The following is a 23,913-nucleotide window of genomic DNA, read 5'->3' as shown; positions in this document are numbered from 1 at the left end:
TACCACAATCAAGTTAATTAACACATCCATCACCTCACATAGTTACCAGTTGTTTTGTGTGTGTGTGTGTGTGATAAGACAATATATACTTTCTCAGCAAATTTCAAATATACAATACAGTATTAATAACTATACTCACCATTCGGTACATTAGATCCCCAGAACTTATTCATCTTATAATTGAAAGTTTGTACCCCTTGACAAACATCTCTCAATTTCCTCCATTCCCTCAGTTCTTGGCAACTACTGTTTTATTCTCTGGTTCTATGAGTTCGACATTTTTAGATTCCACATATAAGAGAGATCATACAGTATTTGTCTTTCTATGTCTGGCTTCTTTCACTTAGTATAATGTCTTCTAGGTTCATCCATGTTTTCCCAAATGGCAGGATTTCCTTCTTTTTGTTACTGAATAATATTCCATTTAATATTCATTTTTTGGGAAGAGTTTGAGAAGAACTGATATATAATTCTTCTTTAAATGTTTGATGTAGAATTCACTCATGAAGCCATCAGTTTCTGAGCTTTACTTTGTTGGGAGGTTTTTGATTACTGCTCCAATCCCTTTATTCATTATTGGTCTCTCCATATTTTTTATTTATTCATGATTCAGTCTTGGTGGGTTCTATATTTCTAGGAATTTATCCATTTCTTCTAGTTTATCCAACTTGTTGGCATAGAATTGTTCATAGTAGTCTCTTATGATCCATTGCATTTCTGTGATATTAGTTGTAATGTTTCCTCTTTTGTTTATAATTTTATTTATTTGAATACTCTCTTTTTTTTTTTTCTTGGTAAGTCTAGCTGCCGGTTTGTCTATTTTGTTTATCTTTTTAAAAATCAATTCTTAGTTTTGTTGAGTTTTTCTATTGTTTTTTCTGGTTTCTATTTCATTTGTTTCTACTCTGGTCTTTCTTATTTCTTTCCTTCTGATAACTTTGGACTTGGTTTATTCTTCTTTTTCTAGTTCCCTGAGGTGTAAAGTTAGGTTGTCTATTTGAGATCTTTCTTTTTTCTTAATGTAGGCATTTATTACTATAAACATCACTCTTAGAACTGCTTTTGCTGGATTCCATAAGTTTTGATATGTTTTGCTTCCACTTTCATTTATCTCAACATACTTTTTGATTTCTATTTTGATTTCTTTTTCAACAACTTTTTGATTGTTCAGAAGTGTGTTTAATTTCCACATATTTGTGAGTTTTCCAATTTTCCGGCTGTTATTGATTTCTAGTTTCATACCATTGTGGTTGGAAAAGATACTTGATATGATTTCAGTATTAAATTTGTTAGGACTTGTTTTGTTGTCCAACATACGATGCATCCTGGAGAATGTTCCATATGTGCTTGAGAAAATGTATGCTGCCACTGTTGGATGGAATGTTCTGTATTATATTTATTAGGTCCATTTGTTCTATAGTGTTATTCATGACCACTGTTTCCTTATTGATTTTCTGTCTGGATGATCTATCCATTGTTGAAAGTGTGGTATTGAAGTTCCTTACTATTATTGTACTACTGTCTATTTCTTACTTCAGTTCTGTTAATATTTGCTTTATATAGTTAGGTGTTCCAATGTTGGGTGCATACATATTTAGTATTGTTATATCCTCTTGATAAATTGACCAGTTTATGTTTACATAGTGACCTTATGTGACTCTTGTGACAGATTTTGACTGAAAGTCTATTTTATCTGATATTATTATAGCAACCTCTGCTCTCTTTCAGTTACCATTTGTGTGGAATACCTTTTTCCATCTCTTCACTTTCAGCCTATGTGTATCCTTAAAGCTAGAGTGAGTCTCTTATAGGCAGCATATTGCTGGATCTTGTTTTCTTTTTTTAAATTCAGTCATCTACTCTGTGTCTTTGATTGGAGAATTTAACTCATTTACATTTAAATAAATTATTAATAGGTATGGACTTACTATTGCCATTTTATTAATTTTTTTTCTGACTGTTTTGTAGTTCCTTTGTTCTCTTCTTCCTCTCTTGCTGTCTTCCTTTGTGATTTGTTGATTTTTTTTTTGTAGTGTTATGGGCTGATTCCTTTCTCTTTATCTTTTGTGTATCTACTAAAGGTTTTTCTTTGTGGTTACCATGAGGCTTACATAAAATATCTTATAGTTACAACAGTGTATTTTAAGCTGATAACAACTTCAATCAAATAAAAAAATGTGTTTGATTGAACTTCTTCTTTTACTTCTACTTCTTCCCCACATTTTATGCTATTGATGTTACCCTTTACATTTTTTTATATTTTGTATCTATTAACAAGTTATTGTAGCTATAGTTATTTTTAATACTTCTGTCTTTTATTTTTATACTCGATTAAAAATTATTTATGCACAACCAGTACAGTATTAGAGTATTCTGAATTTGACATGTTTTCAGTTCTTTTAGGCATATATATAGGAGCGGAATTGCTGGGTAATATGCCAACTCTATGTTTAACTTTTTGAGAAACTGCTAAACTGTTTCCTAAAGTAGCTGCACCATTTTGCATTCCCACTAGCAATGTATGAGTGTTCCAATTTCTTCATATCCTCACTCATGCTTGTTATTGTCTGTCTTTAAGATTATAACCATCTTAGTGGTTATGAAGTGGTATCTCATTGGTTTGATTTGCACTTCCTTAATGACTAATGATGTTGAGTATCTTTTATGTGCTTATTGGCCATTTGTATTTTTTCTTTGGAAAAATGTCTCTTCAAAAACTTCGCCCATTTTAAAAATTGGGCTATCTTTTTATTGTTGAGCTGTAAGAGCTTTTTATATATTCTGGATATGAGATTTTTATAAAATGCAAATATTTTATCCCATTCTATGAGTTGCCTTTTCATTTTCTTGATGGTATCCTTTGAAGCACAAAAGTTTTTAATTGTGTTGAAATCCAATTTGCCTATTTTTTCTTTAGTTGCTTGTGCTTTGTGTGTTAAACCAAAGAAATCATTGCCCAATCTAAGTTTATCTAAGATTTACACCTATGTTTTCTTTACAGAGTTTTAAAGTTTTAATTCTTAATTTAGATCTTTGATCTGTTCTGAGTTAATTTTTGTATATGGTATGAGGTAGTCCTACTTCATTCTTTTGCATTTGGTTACTCAGTTTTCCCAGGACCAGTTGTTAAAAAGACTATTCTTTCACCATTGAATTGTCTTGGCACCATTGTTGAAAATCAGTTTATCATAAATGTATGGGTTTACTTCTGGATTCTCAATTCCATTTTATGGATCTATATCTCTGTCCTTATGCCAGTACCACACACTCTCGATTGCTGTTGGTTTATAGTAGGTTTTGAAATTGGGAAGTTCTTCTTTTTTAAGATTGTTTTCACTGTCTGGGTGCCTTGCATTTTTATATGAATTTTAGGATCAGCTTGTTGATTTCTGCAAAAGGATGCTGGGATCTTGTAGGGATTATGTTAAATCTGTAGATCAATTTGGCGAAATCAATATTATAGATCAATATTGTTGCAATTTTAACAATATTAAGTCTTCCAACCCGAGACCACGGGATGTTTTTCCATTTATTTAGGTCCTCTTAAATTCTGCTTCAACAATGTTTTGTAATTTTCAATGTACAATCTTACACTTCTTTGCTTTAGTTTTTCTAAGTATTTTATTCTTTTTGATGCTATTATAAGTGAAATTGTTTCTAATTTCATTTTCAGTTTGCTCATTGTTATTGTATAGAAATGCAATTTATTTTTGTATATTGATCTTGTATCCTGAAATATTGGTGAACTATTTATTAGCTGGAATAGGTTTTTTGTTGTGGGGGGGTGTGTGTGTGTGCATGCATTCCTTAGGATTTTCTATACAAAACATGTCATTTGCAAACAGAGATTGTTTTAATTCTTCCTTCCAATCTGAATGTCTTTTATTTCTTTTTGTCGCCTAATTGTCCTGGCTAAAACCTCCAGTACAATGTTGAATACAAGTGGTAAGAAGTTTTGTGACACTTTTAATTTATATAGATGTGTGATGTGTGTGTATGTGTGTGTGTTTGAGTGTTTGTGTATGTGTTGTAAAATATATTTATTAGCTATGGATCATGGTAAAATGTTTGAAAATCACTGTCCTAGAGAAGCTTTTACACATGTGCACTAGGAAATATGTACAAGGAATGCTTATAATAGCCAAAATAAAACAAAGCAAAACAAACTAGAAACAATCCAAATATCTAACAAACAACCAAGAACAAATAAATTAATCATGGCATATCTATTCAAGGGAATACCATCTGAAGTGAAAATGAATTAACCACAATTACATGGATGAGTGTCAGAACCAAACTATGAAATAAAAAAGCAAGTTGCAGAGAAGTATATATAGTATCATGTCATTTATATAAAGTTCAATTATGTAAAGCTAAAAATATACTGATTAGGACTATGTATGGGGGAAATTGGAAAAGAAATGCAAGGGACTGAAAAACATAAAATTCAGGGTGGTGTTTATTTCTGGAGAGATTTTGGAGGTGGAGGAATGGGAATTGGGAAGGGTATACAGGAGGCTTCAAAAATACTAGTAATGTTTCTTAAGGTGGGTGGTGTATACTCTGAAGTTGATCTTATTGTTACTGCAATTTTTATTTTTCACTTATGATATTTTGTATGTATTTTAAGTAAGCAATAAGTAATAAAAATAAAGCAAAAGTTAAGACACAAGGTGAAGCAGTCTCCCCACTTCTTTCCAAAATTGGTTGTCTCCCCCAAGAATAAGCCAAAAATATGCCCACAGCAAGATTCCTGCACTGTACGCACTTCTGGAGGACAAGTGCTATAACAATTAAGATTCCACCATATCTGCTCCATCATCCCAAACAAATCATTATTTCCCATGTCTCCCGGAGCCCATCATCTCCAGCTCTTGTTGCTTTGACAGTATATGTGTGGATCAACTAATGTTTGTTTCATTTGCTTGTTTAGAGAGCTGATCACTCCCATCTAATGAATGCTTCACTTGGTTTTAGATGCATTAATTTGGTGTGCAATAGTCCCCCCACCCCCACCCCAGTTTCTAGCATGGGTACAGGTTTTCCTATTTTTCAGATTTTTGTTTTGTCATTTCAAGGGTACTTAAATGACTGGATTCAAGCTACCACATCTACTTAGAAAACCTACTGCTATATTTTTAATAGACAGGTAGTTTAACTCTCCTTTCTAAGACTATTGTTTAGAGATTAGTGTTATGATTCTAGAACTGTCATCCCAGTGCTACTGTAAACTCACCCTTCATTACAAAGATAATTAACAGTTGATCCAAACTGAATGTCTCCGTTTGTGACCATTTTGCCATTTTTGGGTTCTGGAGGAGTTCCACATGATTTACCTATGGGAAAGAAGCAGAGTTTTGGGACTGGGTGTAGAATACTTCAAACTTCTGTTAGTACCTTCCCAACCCGGCTGTAGCTTACTGAAGAGTATTGCAGTTCCAGAGATTTTGCCACATTGAGGAAACTGACAAGACTGCCTTGGGATCAGCCGCCTACTAAGCATCACTTCCAAAAAGACCTCGTCTCCTGATCTGTCTCATCTCCATATTGTGCCTCCCAGAAAAATGTAAATTTTGTTTATTACCAAAGTGTTTTCTCTGTAATTCATCCAGTGTAAATCAAAGGTCTGGAGGTCTGGGATTATCTCCCCACCTAGTTGTTCAATGAACTTTTCTTTCCTTTCCTGAGTCATTCATTACTTAGTTTCAGTTGTGAAAATGGGAAACCCCTAGTGAATGGAGATTTTCCCACAATCATGTCTTATCATGGTCATTTCCCTTGAAATGAAATTGTAGCGAAGGTGTCAGGAACTCAAAGCAATAGGAAGATATGACCTACAAGAATAACTCTCACAACTACTATGCCTTAGGCAAACTTATCGAGTCACATGTGTCTTAGTTCCAAAATTTGAACAATTGACTCAGATCTTATGGATCTTATGAATGTTAGACTGACACAGGGGAGTTCTCAGTTGAGAGTTACTTACGTTTACACACGTCCTTAGGACTTGACCAGACCGAGTTTTCTAGGCAGGTGATAGAGAACTCTCTCCTGTAGTAACCAGGGCGGCATTCATACTTCAAAGACGTCCCAATGGGAAACTCGTTCTCCTCACTCAATGTTGTAGGCCTGGCAAATGGGAACCACTCCGGGGCTTTGCACTGACCTGGAGACCAAGACCACAGAGACATCAAAGTTAATGGAGAAACTTCTATTCCACTTCATCTTTGTCTCCAGTATGCTTTATAGATGTGGTCAAAGAAGAAAAAGAACACTTGAACATGGTGAAAGGATTGCTTCCCTTAGTAGCAGCCTTAGAAATGAGCTTTTAAAATCAGCATCTACACATTTAAAGTCCCTGCTATTTTGAAGGCAATTGAGATTATATATACAGTAGTCCCTCCTTATCTGCAGTTTCACTTTCCATGGTTTCAGTTACCTGAGGTCCTAAAATATTAAATGGAAAATTCCAGAAATAAATAATTCATAAATTTTAAATTGCATGCTATTTTGAGTAGTGTAATAACCTCTGGCACCATCCCTCTTCGTCCTGCCAGGGATGTGAATCATCCCTCTGTCCAGCGTCCATCCACACTGTATACACTACCTGCCCATTAGTCACTTAGTAGCTGTATCAGTTATCAGATTAACTGTCACAGTATTACAGTGCTTGTGTTCAAGTAACCCTTATGTTACTTAACAATGGCTCCAAAGTGCAAGAGCAGTGATGCTGGCAATTTGGATATGGATACACACTACACACACACACACACACACACACACACACACACACAGTCTTTCATTGAAGGGAAAACTAATTAGTAGTTTCAAATTTTAGTCAGTCAGGAAGTCCTGTGCTCCGGCTTCATCTATCCCATTCTCATTTATCATTCTCTTGTGTAATAATATGCACTCATGCATTTCATCATCCATCTTCACAATCAGTGGTCCACCCAGCCCTAGCAGGACTGTAAGCCTCTTCTCTGGCCTTCAGCAGCAGTCACCACCGTTGGAAGTCTGTTGCCAAGTCAATTATTTCAGCACAAGGAAATTTCAGCACATGCTTTGAATACAAAGCTTAACAACTAAAGCTATACTTTACTTTATGAAAGCACATATTTAGAAATGTATATTTTGAATTAAATATTAGACTCAGCTACTTCTCCTTAAGGCCTAGTAGGTTTAAGTTAAAGTAATAAAAATACTATTTAGGGTCAAACAATATGTAATCAAAAAGAAATAGCTGTTGGAAAAATATCATTGTTTTACTTGAGTTTTGGAACTGTCTTCTCTGTGTTTTTTTAGTCTTCTGTTCCTCCCCACACTCCCTATGAATTAATTCAAATTATGGAGGGTACATTGAGACCAGTCGATCAATTGGTCGTTTTTATTAGTTTTCAAAGAACCAGCTTTTAGCTTTGTTGATTTATTTGCTCTTATCTTTATTTTATCTTTATTTCTATTTTCTTGAGTTTATTTACTGTTCTTTTTTTAAAAATAAATTTCTTGAGATAATTACTTGGATTTTTTTTCAGCTTTTCATAATTTCTCAAATAAGCATTCAGACTTCTATTTTTATTCTAAGCATAGATTTAGCTGCATTCCATAAATTTGATGTGTCACATTTTCATTTTTTTACTTCAAAATTTTTGGTAATGACCATTGTGATTTCTTCATTGACCCATGGTTTATTTAGAAATGTTCTGCATAATTTACCAACGTTTGAAAAATTTTTTAAGCTGTATATTTATTATCAATTTTTGAAGTTGATTGAGCCTTGTTTTATGGCTCAGCATATGGTCAACCGTGGTAACTGTATCATATCTATTTGTAAAAAATGTTTGTCTGTGGTAGTAGGTGCAGTGTTCTGGGTATGTCAGTGAGGACCAATCTGTTAGTCATATTTGTTCAAATCTTCTAGCTACTTACTGATTTTAGGGGGGTTCTGCATATTCTACCAAATACTAAAGTAATTGTGTTAAAATATTGTATCTTATTGTACATTTGTCTTATTTCTCTTTCTAATTCCATTTTTTAATTTATATATTTTTTAAATTATATTTTGTGGTAGACTGACCCTTTATCAATAGAAAATCTCTCTCTTTATCTCTAGTAATGATTCTTGCCTCAAATTCTACTTTGTCTACTTTATTTGTAGGACAAATAAAAAACAAATAGGGCCCGGCTGGGTGGCGTAGTGGTTAAGTTCGATGTGCTCCACTTCGGCAGCGCAGGGTTTGTGGGTTTGGATCCCGGGTGTGGACCTACCTACACACTGCTTGTCAAGCCATGCTGTGGTGGGGTCCTACATACAAATTAGAGGAAGACTGGCACAGATGTTAGCACAGGGACAATTTCCTCACCAAAAAAAAAAAGTGTGAAAAAATAAAATAAAAAATAGAAAACAAATCATAACATTATAGATTTACTCCTCCACATATCAATAATTATGTTAAATATACACATGCAATGATAATTTCAAGATAAAGATTGTCATAATGCCACATTTGCCAAATCAGCTTTCTTTTGGTTTGTTTTTGCATGGTGTGTTTTCCATCCTTTTATATTCATCTGTTCTGTCTGAACATGTATATTGTTTCTTTTGTGTGGACCATATATAGTTTTCATTTTTAATTCATTATGATAGAGGTTCCCAAACTTACTCAGTTCACAGCGCCCTTAGGGTCTCAGTTTATTAAATTTTATATTATGTATATTAAATATTAAATATATTTAAGTATTTATACTTAATAATTTTATATTTATAAATTATATATGTATACTAATATTATATATTATATATAAATAGAAATTTAAAGAAATATGATACAGATGAAATAAACATTTTAAATGCTTTGCTAATCATGATGCTTCATATGATTATTATCAAACGGGACAAAATATAGACACAATGAGTTTCTCTGTTGACAATGGTGGATGTAAAGCTATATTTCAACTAGTTTCTTGACACTTTCTAGATTTTTTGTTGTTGTCAACTTTGGTCAGTTGTGATTAAACTGACTTCCTCCTAATGTCTCTGACAAAGTGTTCGTGTGTCTGTGTGGGGTTGGGGGTGGGGGTGGGGGTGGGGGCGATTGTCAGCTATGCCATTTTCTTGTTTGCTTGAGTTGGCCTTATTGGAATTATCTTCACGCAGTGTTTCTAGACAGGAAGGTTTTGAGTTACTTGTCCAAGCATGAAGTTTGTTAGATAAAACTAGGTAATGTAAACCATAAATCTACTCATCCGAGCATATGTAAACTGAAATATGTCGCAAAACATAAAGCCATGCCCATTCCACTCAGCCTTTTCTGATCATTGGAGCTGAGATATCTCCCTTTTCAGTCATCCTGTGGCCTTTAGGCTCTCTTTTGTGACTTCCTAGTCATGGATTCTTGCATCTGCCTGGGGATTTCCTGGTTAGGAAACACCGTCACGTACACAGCTTCATCTGTTTTTCACAATAACCCTCTCAGATAGCAGATGTCAATTATGTTCATTTTATACACATGGATACTGAAAGTTAGGGATGTTAATTGACTTGCTGGGTCCACAACCCCCAGTTAGTAAGTAGCAGAGGCAAGAAACCCAAAACCCTGACCTCCTAATTAAGGAGATTTTGTAAGCCCCGCCACCCTACTTCTATATGCATACCCCTTGGGGGCATAGGTCTCTCTTATACTTCTTTTAGACTCTAAAGTGCTGTACACACTGTTGGCATTCCATCAGCATTTTCTTTATCTAAATTACTTTGGCAAGGGGCCGGCCTGGTGGCGCAGGCGGTTGGGTGCGCACGCTCCGCTGCGGCAGCCCGGGGTTCGCTGGTTTGGATCCCGGGCACGCACCGACGCACTGCTTTGGCGAGCCATGCTGTGGCGGCGACCCATATAAAGTGGAGGAGGATGGGCACGGATATTAGCCCAGGGCCGTCTTCCTCGGCAAAAAAAGAGGAGGATTGGCGGATGTTAGCACAGGGCTGATCTCCTCACAAAAAAAAAAAAATTACTTTGGCAAGTAAATTACAATAATTACAAGTTTATTTTCTGTTAAAGTGTGTAGAGTTAGTTTGGCATGAGCCTATTTTATTGGGAAAACGCTGGAGGACCTCAGTGTCCAGTGATCTCAAAAGCTCTCCTGAATGAGTGTGTTCCAGATTAAGCCTGGGATTTAATCTCTGCAACGCATGAGCTCTACCATTCCCACTGGCCAATATGAGAATTCCTGAAGGAAGTGGACCCAACTAGTCATTAGGCCTGAATGGTTGCTAAGTTGCTTCTTTCCTATTCAGTGGCTTTAATCAGAATTAGGGGACTTATTCTGTGCTCTTTACTTAAGCAAAGGATGGTGGTCCAAGAAGGCTCATATTTCTTACTTATTTTTCCCTAATATTATTAGATGGCCTTATATCTATCACTACACATTTTCTTTATTAAACCAACCGTTGTTAAGCAAGGGTGCCCTTGCCTATAATTCTTGCCTCAACTTGTGCCACTCTGTCCTCTCACTGTCCTGTAGCCCTTTCCCCTTCTTTAAGTTTAAGACATATGTTCTTTCTCCTGTCTCTGATATTCCTTCTGTGTGATATGATTTTATCTTCACTCTAACTTCCACTCTTCTAGATCGCTGCTAAAATGCCATTTCCTTATTGAAGCCTTCCCCCACCTTCTCAGGGATTTTGAATCTAAACTACTTCCGTCTACCCCATCCCATAATAATTTCGAATCAAACTCTTTACTTTTCCTTTTACATCACTTATTATACATTGTACTTTTCATATTTGTGTGCTTTTTTTTTTTGTGACGGAGACCAGCCCTGAGCTAACATCCATTGACAACCCTCCTCTTTTTGCTAGAGGATTAGCAAATTTAGATTAGATTGGCCCTGGGCTAACATCCCTGCCCATCTTCCTTCACTTTATATGGGACACCACCACAGCATAGCTTGACAAGCACTGTGTCGGTGCACACCTGGGACCCGAACCTACAAACCCTGGGCTATGCCACCGGGCTGGCCCCTATATTTATTTCTGTGCTTTTAAAAATATCTATTTCTCTCAAGAGATATTAGACATGCATTATATGAGGGCAAGAGACCCTGCTATTTTTATTCCTTTAAATTAATACCTAGTCCAGGTGCTTAGCCCTCAATTATAATCATTCAGTGCATATTTGTTGGAATGAACAAATGAATGATGAATTGCCTAAAAAAACTTAAAAAAAAAAAAATCAAGAGTCCAGGCTATATTCTCGAAAACTCTGATTCGGGGGGTCTGGGTTACAGCCCAGGAATCTATATTTTTAAAAAGTCTCACAGGTGATTTTGATGGATAACAGCACTTTGAGAACCACTGTGATAAAGAGTAAAAGACTACCAAGTAAACAACAACTCCTGTGATTTCAAATGTTATGCCTTCATCTTTTCTGTGGTTAATATGTGGGATAAATATAATTTTGATGTTTGTCTCATCCATTGACGTTGGGCAAGGGGGGAGATTCCAAGTGGAGCTTCTGGTGCCAAAAGTTTTACTAGGAGAGGCTGAATGTCACAGAAAAGCTGACAAGGAGAGGATGGAAAGAGATCTAAAGTGACAAAGCAAATGAATGAACTATTCTTGGAATGGTATTTCTTTCCTTTAATGACCTAACATTCTTACCTGAGTTCTTGGAATAGTATATGCAATAATAAAAATACAAATTTGGATAACAGCCCAAATAAAAAGGAATATATGAACCTTCACCAGAGAAAGCTTGATCTAGTTTCCTTTTCCTCCTTCATTACCAATCCCTCAAATTATATTATATTACTATATTATTAAATACATTATATTATATATTATTAATATATAATATTAATTAATTAATAATTATTTAATAATTTTATTTTATTATTATTTAATAATTTTATCATTATATAATTAAATTATTAAGATTATTAATTAGATAATTGATAAATAATTAATATATAATAATATTAATTAATTAATATAAATAGATTAATATGAACTCTACAAACTCAAGATCTACCATAGTTAAAAAAAATTTTTGTATAGCTTTACTAAGATATATTACATAAATAATTTTAAAAGTATTTAAAGTGTACAATTAGATGACTTATTTGACATATGTATGCACCATGAAACCATCACCACAGTCAAGACAACAAACATTTCCATTACGCCCCTACAGTTTCCTCATGTTCCTTTGTAATCCATCCCTCTACCTCCTTCTTTAGGCAACCTCTGACCTGCTTCCTCTTACTATAGATTGATTTGACTTTCTAGAATTTCATAAAAACTGAATCATTCATTTTGTATTTTTTTTTTTGTCTAGCTTTTACACAGCATAATTATTTCGAGATTCATCCAGATTGTTGCATATATAAAAAATTGTGGGGTTTCTTTGCTGAGTAATATTCAGTTATACAAATATACCTTAATTTAGTTTATCCATTGAGCTGTTGAAGACCATTTGAATTTTTTCCAGTTGTTGGCTATTACAAATAAAGCTGCTGTGAAAATTCACGTACAAGTCTTTGTACTTTCATTTCTCTTGAGTAAATACCTAGGAGTAAAACACTTAGTCATATGATACATGTGTGTTTAACTTTTTAAGGAACTGCCAAACTGTTTTCCAAAGTGGTTGTATCATTTTACCAATGAGTAATGTATGATAATTCCAGTTACTTCACTTTATTGCCAACACTTGGAATGCTGTTTTTAAAATTTTAGCCATTCCAGTGGGTGTATACTGTCATCTCATTGCGGTTTGTGTCTTGGATGACACAGTCTAATTTCAAATTCTCCTGATTTGAAACTTCCATTCAAGGCAGGTTGATTTATTCTGTGCTATAAGCACAATTTACTCATTATTTCTTCCATGTCTGTTCAAATGTGAGCTCTCAACATGGAATACACTCTGCTCCCCAACCTGCATATTCTACTATTTAATGAAGGGACCTGCAAATGTTTTGCTTAAGCACCTCCATCAGTTAAAGAAAAAAAGAGCATGCACTTGCAACAATTTTATATTTAAATATGTTTATATATTTTAAAATATGTTAATAGATTATATATTATATTTGGTATATTATATAATATATAATTGTATGTATTATAATACCTATTATATATAAACTATATCAACTTAATATTATATATTATAATTATATATTATATAGCTTAAAGCCATTATATATAATTATACAATGTAATTATATATGTTATATAACAACATAAATATAACATGTTATATGTTTTATAATATAAATATAACATAATTTATGTGTATAAAATATCGTGTTATATAACAGAAATATAACATAATTATATGTTACATATTATATATTAAATATATTTAATTTTTATATTTATAAGTTATACATGTATACTAATATTATATATTATATACAAATAGAAATCTAAAGAAATATGATACAGATTAAATAAACATTTTAAATGCTTTGCTAATCATGATGACTTCATATGATTATTATCTAACATCTAAAGGGACAAAATATAGACACAATGAGTTTCTCTGTTGACAATGGTGGATGTAAAGTTGTATTTCAACTAGTTTCTTCATACTTTCTAGATTTTTTGTTGTTGTCAACTTTGGTCAGTTGTGACAGTGTTTCTTCCTCTTAATGTCTCTGACAAAGTGTTCGTGTGTCTGTATGGGGGTGGGAGTGGGGGGATTGTCAGCTATGCCATTTTCTTGTTTGCTTGAGTTGGCCTTATTAGAATTATCTTCACTCAGTGCTTCTATGCAGGAAAGTTTTGAAGTTACTTGTCCAATTGTGAAAGTTATATTAGATGAACAAGGTAATATAAACGATAAATCTACTATCTGAGCATATATAAACTGAAATATGTTACAAAGCACAGAAAGCAAACCAGAACCCCCCTCCTTTCTACCTTGCATCTCTACATGCAGAGTAACACAGTAAGATCTGACCTGAGGACCCGGTGAGGGCGCCAGAGTCTACCTTATATTAAACACTGTCCTAATAATACTTAATTAGTGTGCTAATTTTTATATAAAATAAATATCCCTGTGAGTCATCCTGTACAACCATTTTTCGGATTCACTCCTTAAGTGCTGCTAAAGCCGTGCCCCTTCCACTAAGCCTTTCTGATCATTGGAGCTGAGATGTCTCCCTTTTCAGTCATCCTGTCGCCTTTAGGCTCTCTTTTGTGACTTCCTAGTCATAGTTCCTAGGATCTGTGTGGGGATTTCCAGGTTACAAAACACTGTCACATACACTGCCTCATATGATTTTCCCATTAACCCTCTCAGATAGCAGATGTCAATTATATTCATTTTATACACGTGGACACTGAAAGTTAGGGATGTTAATTGACTTGCTGGGTCCACGACCCCCAGTTAGTAAGTAGCAGAGACTGGAAAACCCAGAACCCTGGCCTCCTAATTAAGGAGATTTCGTAACCTCCGCCACCCTACTTCTATATGCATACACCTTGGGGGCATAGAGAGACCTCTTATACTTCTTTTAGACTTTAAAGTGCTATGCACACTGTTGGCATTCCATCAGCATTTTCTTTACCTAAGTTACTTTGGCAAGTAAATTACTAGATAGTTTAGTTTAGGCTGTTTCACCCTAAGAGGTTATTGTGATAACCTTAGTAAATATTTTTTTACAATTAATAGTGTCTGAGATTGTTCTATAACAGTAACTGAACAAACATGGGCAAACTATAACAACATTCCAGTGAGAAGGAGGCCAGCTACTCACAAGGTCCACAAAAATTTCTAAGCATTGACAATAGATTGCTTACTTGGCATACTTCTCTTTTGAAAATAAAACTTCAGGTTTTATCACATTGCTTCACCTGATACTTTCTGATGTCTAACGAGATAAAATATGAATAACAACTTTTGTGGAAACTTTTGTGTGGTTTTCCTTTTTCCTTACTCTCTTGAAAGAGAAGGCACCATCAAATAATGAATGAAAAATGTCTAGTGACAGCAAAGAGCAAACTCAGTTGTCAAGAAGAGGCTGGACAAAGATAATCAAGACTGCCACTTCAACTGAGAGGTAGCCAGTGAGTCTAAGCAAGGTCAAAAATAAGAAGAGAAGGGTTCTAATTGAAGATGTTTACCTATTTGAAGTTAAGAGGAAGGAAGGGATGATGTGGCTCAAAATTTACATAATAGCCTTTATTGTGTCCTAAACACTATGATTAAAATGCGACAATATGTAAACATCTGTACAGTCACTTCTACCTGCAACTAGTTCTGGAGCTTGGCTTGCTCTTCTACCTTAAGTGCCTGGCATGGGATATGTCTTAATGTAGACATTCAATAAGTGCGTGTTGATGGTGATGGTGGTTTAGGCTGTGAGTGGGGTGAATATAGCCCAATGCAGGGCAGTTTTAAGGTAATAATTGCACCCCCAGGACTGCTTGTCCAAACACCCTCGTGAACAAAGTGTAATGGTTGGGGGATAGAAATTGGTTAAGTGACAGGCACTGTGTTAGACCCTTGACATGCTCTATGCTATTTAGGTAGCAATGCATTCTCATTTTACAGATGAGGAAACAGACTTAGGTGCAATAACTTTCCCGTTATTAAGTTAAGAAGTTGCTAGGATTAGAACCTAGGTTTGTCAAATTGTCAAATCACCTTTCTTTCACTATGATCAACCCCACCCTATGTATTTGTGACTATCAAAAGGCAAGGAATTTCGTGCAGCATCTGTTTAGCATCTGCGCCCTCCACTGCGCTGGGCACAACGTAAGCCCCTACAGAGGGGAACTCAACTCTTACCCAGAGGCAAAGACGGTCCGGGTACACAGAGGGGATCCCAGAGCTCACCTGCCTTCTCACACGCTTAGCCCACTGAAAACGATACCTCAGGACCCGAGCGCCCAGCGGGGCACGTGCCCGCTGCGCCCCTGCTGCCCCACCCGCTGGGGCCGCTTCCCACGCCAGCGCCGCGTCTCACCCCAGGCCGCTGGCAGCGCGAGCAGCACCAGAACCGCCGGGAGAGCTCCTCCGGAGCAGGAGAGAGCGGGCGCCAGCGGCCAGAGAGGCTCCGGGCTCCTCGCAGTAGAGGCTCCCATGCTCCCCAAGCACCTCCAGGAACCAGATGCGATCTCGAAGAAAATCAAGTGAGGGGAAAGCGCAGCGAAGAGAGACCACACGCCAAGGCTCCGTGCCCGGGGTGTGAGAAGTGCGGCCGGGTTCCGGGGAAAAAAAGTTTTTTGACCACAGCTTCCCCTTAATGGGCGAGGTCTTGTTTACTCCCAATTTGCATAGTTTCTAACGAGTGTCGCTTCCAGAGAATTTAGGGACCCAGGTACCGGAGTAAAATCTGGCAATGCTTCAGCTCCTTGATGTATTTTGCGTGCGAGGATGGGCAGTTGCGGACAAAGGCGGTGGATTCTCGCAGCTCCGCTTCCGTACACCCCTGCCTGACTTTTCCCCTTTGCAAGATTCCGCGTGGGTAGGTTACCTAATGAAATGCCTGCTCTCTGTGTTGAAACGACAGTCGCAGGCAACATGTAGGGTGGACAAGGAATATGAAGAACTGATTATTTTATGCAGAACTGAGATATACCAAGCCATTGAAAGATTTTTTTAGGTTAGTGACTTAAATTTGCATTTAAAAAATATAATTCTGTCTATAGTATGGAGACTGAATTGGAATAAGGCAATAGTATATGGGGGAGACCAGGAAGGAGGCTTTTGCCATCATCCATGTGAGATTTGAGGGTGACCTTGACTGGGGATAAGGTGGACAATTAAGAAAGCTATTGGAGATAGCTTTCTCCAATAGGAGAAGGAACAGAATTTGCTCATGCATTGGATTTGGGTTATTTCCTTTCTTAAAGTTAGTGGTGAGAAAAAGAGGATTCAGTGGTTAGCCCCTGAATAGGATTCATTTGAATGATGGTACTGTTTATTGAAATAAGGAATATAGGGCAGGGACAAGTTTGGAACAGGGAGTTAAGAATTCAAGGGTAAGAGAAAAGAGTGTGTGTGGTAGGCTGAATAACGGTCCCCCAACGATGTTCACATCCTAATCCCCAGAACCTGTGATTATGTCATCTTACGTGGCAAGAGGGATTTTGCAGATGTGATTAAATTAAGAATCTTGAGATGGGAGATTTTCCTGGATTATCTGGGTGAGCAATGTAATCATTGCTTATAATGATTATAATGGGGTCCTTATAAGAGGAAGGCAGTAGATCAGAGTAGGAGAAGGTGACGACTGAAGCAGAGAATGGAGTGATGCTGCCATAAGCCAAGGAATGACAGCCGCTTCTAGAAGCCGGAAGAGGCAAGGAACAAATTCACCCTGAAGCTTTCAGAAGGAACCAGTCCTGCTAAAACCTTGGTTTTAGCCAGGTAAGACTCATTTTGGACTTCTGACCTCTAGAATTATAAAAGAATAAATCTTTGTGATTTTAAGCTACAAGGTAATTTGTTACAGCAGCAACGGGAAACTAACATGGGAGCGAGAGGGTAGCTTGATCAAAGGAGAGTGCCAAAGGTTTTGGGTTTTTTTTTTTGTTTTTTAACCGAGAAAGACTTGGGCATGGCACAGATAGAGTTTAATGAGGGCCAGGAGGTATGGGAATGTTCTTGGAAAAGGTTGGAAATATGGGCAGTTTGTTGATTCAATTCCCCAGCCTTACATCACATGCTATCAGAAAACACTGCTCATTATCACTGCTTTTTGCACTAATCTCCTAGCATCTGCTTTCTCCCCATATTCCTTGAAAGGTTCTAGCTTCTAGCAACCTTCTCTACTGTTAGTCCTATCATAGGCCTCATTGATTCCATATTCACATTCAAATTTTCCAATTTTCAAATACCTGGCCCTTCAGCGCCTTGATCTTCTCTGCCAATGATCTTGTCTTTCACTCTACTCTGCCACTTCTGCCTATGGCCATATCTTAGATCTTGTCCTCATTAATAACTGCAACCCCTGCATAACTTCGACCATCTACTGTCCAACCACAATCTTATTCTTCTAGTTCACCTCTAGTACCCTGGCTCCAGTAATCTTTGAATCTCTCAGTACCTACAATCCATTGATCTTACCACTATCTTTCAGTCTCAAACCCCCTTACTGTCCTCACTTCCATCCGTACCAGGTTAAATTCCATGGTCCCTCATTATAATCACTGTCTTGCTTACAATCTCAGCTTCCTTGACCTTTTCTCACTTTATCATACTCATTAGACAAACAACAATCCTGGTTAGATTCAATTCTCCATAATTTTGCTCCCGTACCCCATTAAACTGAATGTGGCTGGAGAAAAACACATATCCAAGATGACAAGTCTTACTTTAATGACGACTCATTTCAAATGGACCATTGTAATGCTGCCTAGTATTCCTACTATATTTGCCTAGTCCGTTTACTTTCTCATTCTCCTGACTATTTCATGTTTTTTTATTTTGACATTGAACTCTGACATCTCCTCCATCATTCTTAATCTCTGTTTATAACTTTGCTTCTGTTTTCAGAGAAGATAGAAGCAATCAAAGAGAATTTCCACAAGCTTCTCTCATCACTTCACCCAAATATCTGTATCTGGCCTATATAGCTTCCTGATCTCCTGTTAGTGTGGTTATACTGTTCACATCCTTATCTAAAGCTAACCTCCCCACTAGTGCATTAGATTTGATCTGTTCTCACTTGCTCAAGGACATCACTCCAGAAATTCTCCTCTCTTTCTCCAGCATCATTATTTCCTGCTTTCTACTAGATTTTACGATAAGCATGCAAACTAGTTATTTCTCCAAACACAGCAGGCATAATCTCCCTTTTTCTTTTCTCCCCTAATGTTCCTTTTGCCTGGAATAATTTCTAACCAGACATCTATCTGCATGGCTACCTCCTCATCTCCTTGAGTTTTTTTGCTCAAATGTGACCTTCTCAACAAAGCCTTCCTTGGCCACTATTTACAATTGCACATCCATTCAGAACTTCCTTTCCTCTTTCTCTGCTTAGTATAATTTAAAAAACTATACTTAGAATTTTTCATTTTATTACCATCTGGCGATCTGCTTATTGTCTCTCTTTCCTCACTAGAATAAAAGCTACATGAGGACATGTCTGTTTGTCACTGCTATATCCCCTGAACTAAAACATTGCTTAGCAGACAAAAAGATTTACATAATTATTTGTTGAATGAATGAATGAAATGATTGAGGCAGCTAAGGTCAACTACTTTTTCAGAAAATTTGGTAAAGAGAAGAGAGATAGTTTAGAAGAGAATCATGGATGATTTGGCATGGAGGATTTGTTTTCAGATGGAGGGTATAGTGGATATTTGTTGCTTTAATTGGGTCCCTTCTTTTGGAATTGGCACCCTGATTTTTCCTCTGGGAAACCCCCTCTATCCCGTAGTTCCACGTGGTTCAGATAGACCATGGTTTCTCAACCATGACACTATTGACATGTTGAGCCAGATAATTCTTTGTTGTAGGGGGCTGTCCTGTGCACTGTAGGATATTTAGCAGCATCTCTGACCTCTATCCACTAGATGCCAGTAACATTCTTCTCCTTCAGTTGTAACAACCAAAATTGTCTACAGGCATTGCTGAATGTCCTCTAGGGGGGCAAGATCACCCCACTTGAGAACCACTGAGGTAGATCAGTTCTACTCCCAGCTCCAAACGTGGGCAGGTAGTTCAGGCCTTGTCATCTGCTTATTTCACTGCTCTGGCCTACTAAGTGGTTCAGGTGAGGGCATATGACCCTATTTGGACAAATCAGAGCTGATGAAGGGAGTTTTGAAGGAGTTATTGGGCAAGAGAAGCTCTTTGTGCTGGAATGCTAAGCCGACGAAATGTGCGCTTAGCATTGTCAGCAAATATTTTGCTGGTTTTTAGGGAGTGTCTACCAGAGAATGAGAGCAGCAAGGAAAATCATAACCAGGAGATAGAACAGATTCCTGAGGATATGATTTGTATATTTAATTTCCATTTTGACTGAAGCCGGCTGTTTCCTTGGCCTTTTCTGTCATGTGATATAATAAAATTCCTTTTTGGTCTAAGCCAGTATGAGATGGATTTCTGTCACTTGCAGGTGAATGGGTACTGGCTTGAACAGGTTTGTAAGTAGAAAGAAGGAGCCAGTGATGAGACAGGGTATAAGTGATGGAGCAGTGTCCTGGAAGAAACAGAAGGGTATGAGAAGAGAAGTGGTAGGTAGAAATGAGGATAAGTATGAGTTGATATAGATAAGCTTGGAGGTGGAGGGACAGGAAGTTGAGAGAATTACCCTGTGATGTTTTCATCATCTGCTAAGAGAACGAAGGAGAATAGGGTAGAGATGAAGGTAAACTAGAGTGGATGGCTTGAGGTGCATCAACAGATAATTTGGAGAAATGAAAATGGTACTGACTGTTCACAAAAGACAATGTATTGTATGACTTCATTTATATGAAATGTCTAGAACAGGCAAATCTATAGAGACAGAAAGTAGATTAGTGGTTGCCTAGGGCTGAGAGGGTGGAGGAGGATGGGGAGTGACAGCTAATGGGGTACAAGGTTTCTTTTTGGGGTAATGAAAATGTTCTAAAATTGATTGTGGTGAGAGTTGCACAACTGTGTGGACATACTAAAAACCATTGAATTGCACAATTTAAATAAGTGAATTGTGTGGGATGTGAAGTATATCTCAGAAAAGATATTTTTTAAAAACAACAACAAAAAAAACAGAAAATGGTACAGACTGTGAATGAATGAAAGATGTTGAACAGCATCCCACTTCTGGGTATATATCCAAAAGAATTGAAAGCAATATCTCAAAGAGATATTTGCACACCCATGTTCATAGCAGCATTGTTCACAACAGGCACGAGGTAAAAACCACCCAAATGTCCATGGACAGATGAATGGATAAATAAAATATTGTATACACATGCAATGAAATATTATTAAGCCTGAAAAAGGAAGGAAATTCTGACACATGCTACAATATAGATGAACCTTGAGGACATTATGTTAAGTGTCACATAAACCAGTCACAAAAAGACCAATACTGTATGGTTCCACTTATCTGAGGTATTTAAAGTAGTCAAATTCATAGAAACAGAAAGTATATGGTGGTTGCCAGGGGCTGGAGGGAGAGGGGAATGTGGAGTTATTGTTTAGTGGCTATAGCATGTCAATTTTGTAAGATGAAAAAGTTCGGGAGATCTGTTGCATAACAATGTGAATATACTTAACACTTCTGAACTGCACACTTAAAAATGGTTAAGATGGTAAATTTTGTGTTATATGTTTTTTACCACAATTAAAAAAACAAAAAAGATGCCAAACAGCATACATAGCCTAAGCAAAGATGGGAAGAGTAAATTTGTGGTAGCCAGTGAATGAGATTTTATTTTCTCAATGGTTTAAATTCTGGAACAGAGAAAATTGACAGCTAGATTTAAAGTGTGGTGGGAGAGGGCAAGTGAGCTGGGGGAAGATGTAGGCTGGACAAACATAAGAGAAAGTCTTGAGGATGAAGAAATTGAGTTTGTGGGTTGAGAGTTTGGCTAAAATGATGAAGTGGTGGGATCCAGAATGCATAAATGTTGAATCGGGAACTGTAAAAACCCTAAGACTATGTCTATTATTCAAAATTTCATTGACTCCAGAAAAAAACATCACATAAGGCAAGTATCTTTTGAAAGATAAAATTTATTTGAATGACTAATGTACACAGTATTAAATGACATTTTACAAGCAGCTAGAGCTTCTGACAAAACTGCCAAGGAAACATCCAAAGCTTGAATTGTACATCAGAAATTTAAAATTAAAACTTGACTCTCATAATTTAAAAAAATTTGTACAAATTGGAATTACTGAGTGATTATGGAAAGGCAAAGCATATATTGTAAGAAAAACTCAAACCAAGTGGAAATAAAAGAGAAATGTTTAACCATATTAGAGAAGGATGCTACTATTAAAATCAGACTTCCTACAAAGGTATGTCCATCATAATGATAGGAAATACTTCATACTTTGCTTAAATAACTAAAACCATATTATAACCAAACATATATGGCAACAGTAAGTATGCTGATTACAAAAAGAAGAGTCTAGATATCAGGACAGCTCTTTTTGAGCTGTCACCTTTTAAAAAGGTGACACTTCAGAGCTATAGCCATAGTCTGGCTCCAGGCACATCACAGGTAAGGCTTCAGAAAGTCCTTGAAGAGCTCGTGGCAGTGAAACTGGACTCCCATCTTTATCATTAAACAAACTTTCTTTGTTCTGCTTGGAATAAGTGCATAGAGGAAGTTATAGCTTATGAAATCATTTCACTGATGTCAAGAGCATACAAGTAGACTTGCTGATAATGGAATGCTTTCTGTCCAACCAGTGTTCAGTTGAATTCCAAGCAACAAGGCACACTGAAATAGATAATTTCTGTTTAGAAGGCAACATGAATAGCAGTGGTGCAACTCAAAGTTTAAATAATGGGAGTGTTAAGTTCTTTATATATACCAATTATAAGTGCTATAACAAATAAAGCATCAAGCCTATTAGAAGATATCATTCTAGTAAGAGGTCCTTCTTTAGATAACATGATCTGGAGGAAAACATAATTAAATTTTCTATTGATAAATATGAATTAAAATAAATGAGGGAGAAATTGAAACAATAGTCTCATTCTCACTCATTCATATAACATTCAACAAATATTTATGTAATAGTTTTACTTTGCAGCCCCACAGGTTTGGATTTAGAGGTCACTCTGGCATGGTCTCTTCTGTTCTCTTCTTCCCTTCTTCTATGACTTGCCAGCAGCAAGTAACCTTTCCGTCCTCAACTGCCACAGTAGTTTCTCTATCTTGTTTATGGTATATATTCTTATACTATGATATGTCTATGTCTTATTTTTCTTACTAAAATAAGTTCCAAGAGGTCAGAGGTGGTATATTTATTTTATATTATATATATTATGTAGGAGAAAGCAGTTGGAAGTGAGATTTGAGCTTGAATTCTACCTGCCAATTACTGACCCTGAGACCTTGGCCAAGAAAACCTTTTGGCCTTGGCTTTCTCATCTTGGATTTTATATGCTCACCTTGGTATTATCTTGGAATAATACTTTTCAATGTTGTAGTGAGTGCTAAATGAGATAAGTCATGAAAGACCTTCAGCATAATGCCTGGGCATAGTAAACCTTCAAATGTTCACCTCCATTTCTCCTGGGAACCTCAGGTGGACACTTCATGTTGCCTGTCAACCTTTCTATACTCCCTATCATTCATTCAGTCTTCACCTCTCATGGTGACTACTTAATTTCTTCTCTTTTCTCTTTAAATCCCTAACATCTCCTTTCCCAATCTCCCTCTGAGCTGATCATTTTACTTTCTACTCACTGAGAGAACACAAGCATCAGAAGAGAACTTCCACACATACATTCACTCTCACATCTCCCCACCTGCCTTCATCTGCACCCATACAAGCCACCTTCCCTTCTGTTACTAAGGCCATGCTCCTATCTAAGGTCTACTACTCCCCTGCTTGAGCACTAGATCCTGTTCCTTCTAGCTTACCTAGATATTGCTCTAGTAATTCTTCCTTTTCTTTCCTGCCATCATTTCCCCCTATGTACTAGATCATTCCCATCAGCATACAGGAGGCGCAGCATAACTGCTCTCTCTCCATGCTTGAAAAAAATATTTCCCTTGCTTTACTTCCTACTCTTGCCAACAGTCTACTTATCTACTCCTCTTTATAGAAAAATTCCCTGAAAGAGTTTTCTGTGGTTGATATCTCTTAAGCTCACTTCAGTCAGGGTTTTGCCTCCTTCCTCTCCACCAAAACTTCTCTTGTCAAGTTAACCAACAAATTCTGTGCTGCTAAATGTGAGTCAGTTTTCACTACTCATCTTTCTAGGTCTATCAGCAGCATTTGACAGAGTTGATCACTC

The 23,913-nt window shown here is 36.6% G+C and overlaps 1 protein-coding gene across 9 annotated transcripts in view; it reads right to left on the bottom strand.

The window, feature by feature from the left end:
• Positions 1–23,913, bottom strand: part of LOC131404745 (complement receptor type 2-like) — a 160,355-nt gene that overhangs the window by 103,748 nt on the left and 32,694 nt on the right. For 8 of the 9 annotated variants that reach the window (XM_058539754.1, XM_058539756.1, XM_058539758.1 and 5 more), the window contains one exon: positions 21,651–22,384. Coding sequence is in view for 1 of the 9 variants with exons in the window: in XM_058539761.1 (XP_058395744.1) it covers positions 5,237–5,336; positions 5,987–6,161; positions 19,086–19,089; positions 23,438–23,450 (292 nt within the window). In the remaining 8 variants the exon portion in view is untranslated. Of the gene's footprint in view, positions 1–5,236; positions 5,337–5,986; positions 6,162–19,085; positions 19,090–21,650; positions 22,385–23,437; positions 23,451–23,913 lie in introns of those variants that run through there. The other variant, XM_058539761.1, reaches the window with a different exon arrangement.

This window comes from Diceros bicornis, chromosome 4 (genome assembly GCF_020826845.1).
Source record: "Diceros bicornis minor isolate mBicDic1 chromosome 4, mDicBic1.mat.cur, whole genome shotgun sequence".
In the NCBI taxonomy this organism is placed as follows: Eukaryota; Metazoa; Chordata; class Mammalia; order Perissodactyla; family Rhinocerotidae; genus Diceros; species Diceros bicornis.
The sequence above is the reverse complement of the archived record's forward strand: the minus strand, read 5'-3'. Positions and strand labels throughout refer to the sequence as shown.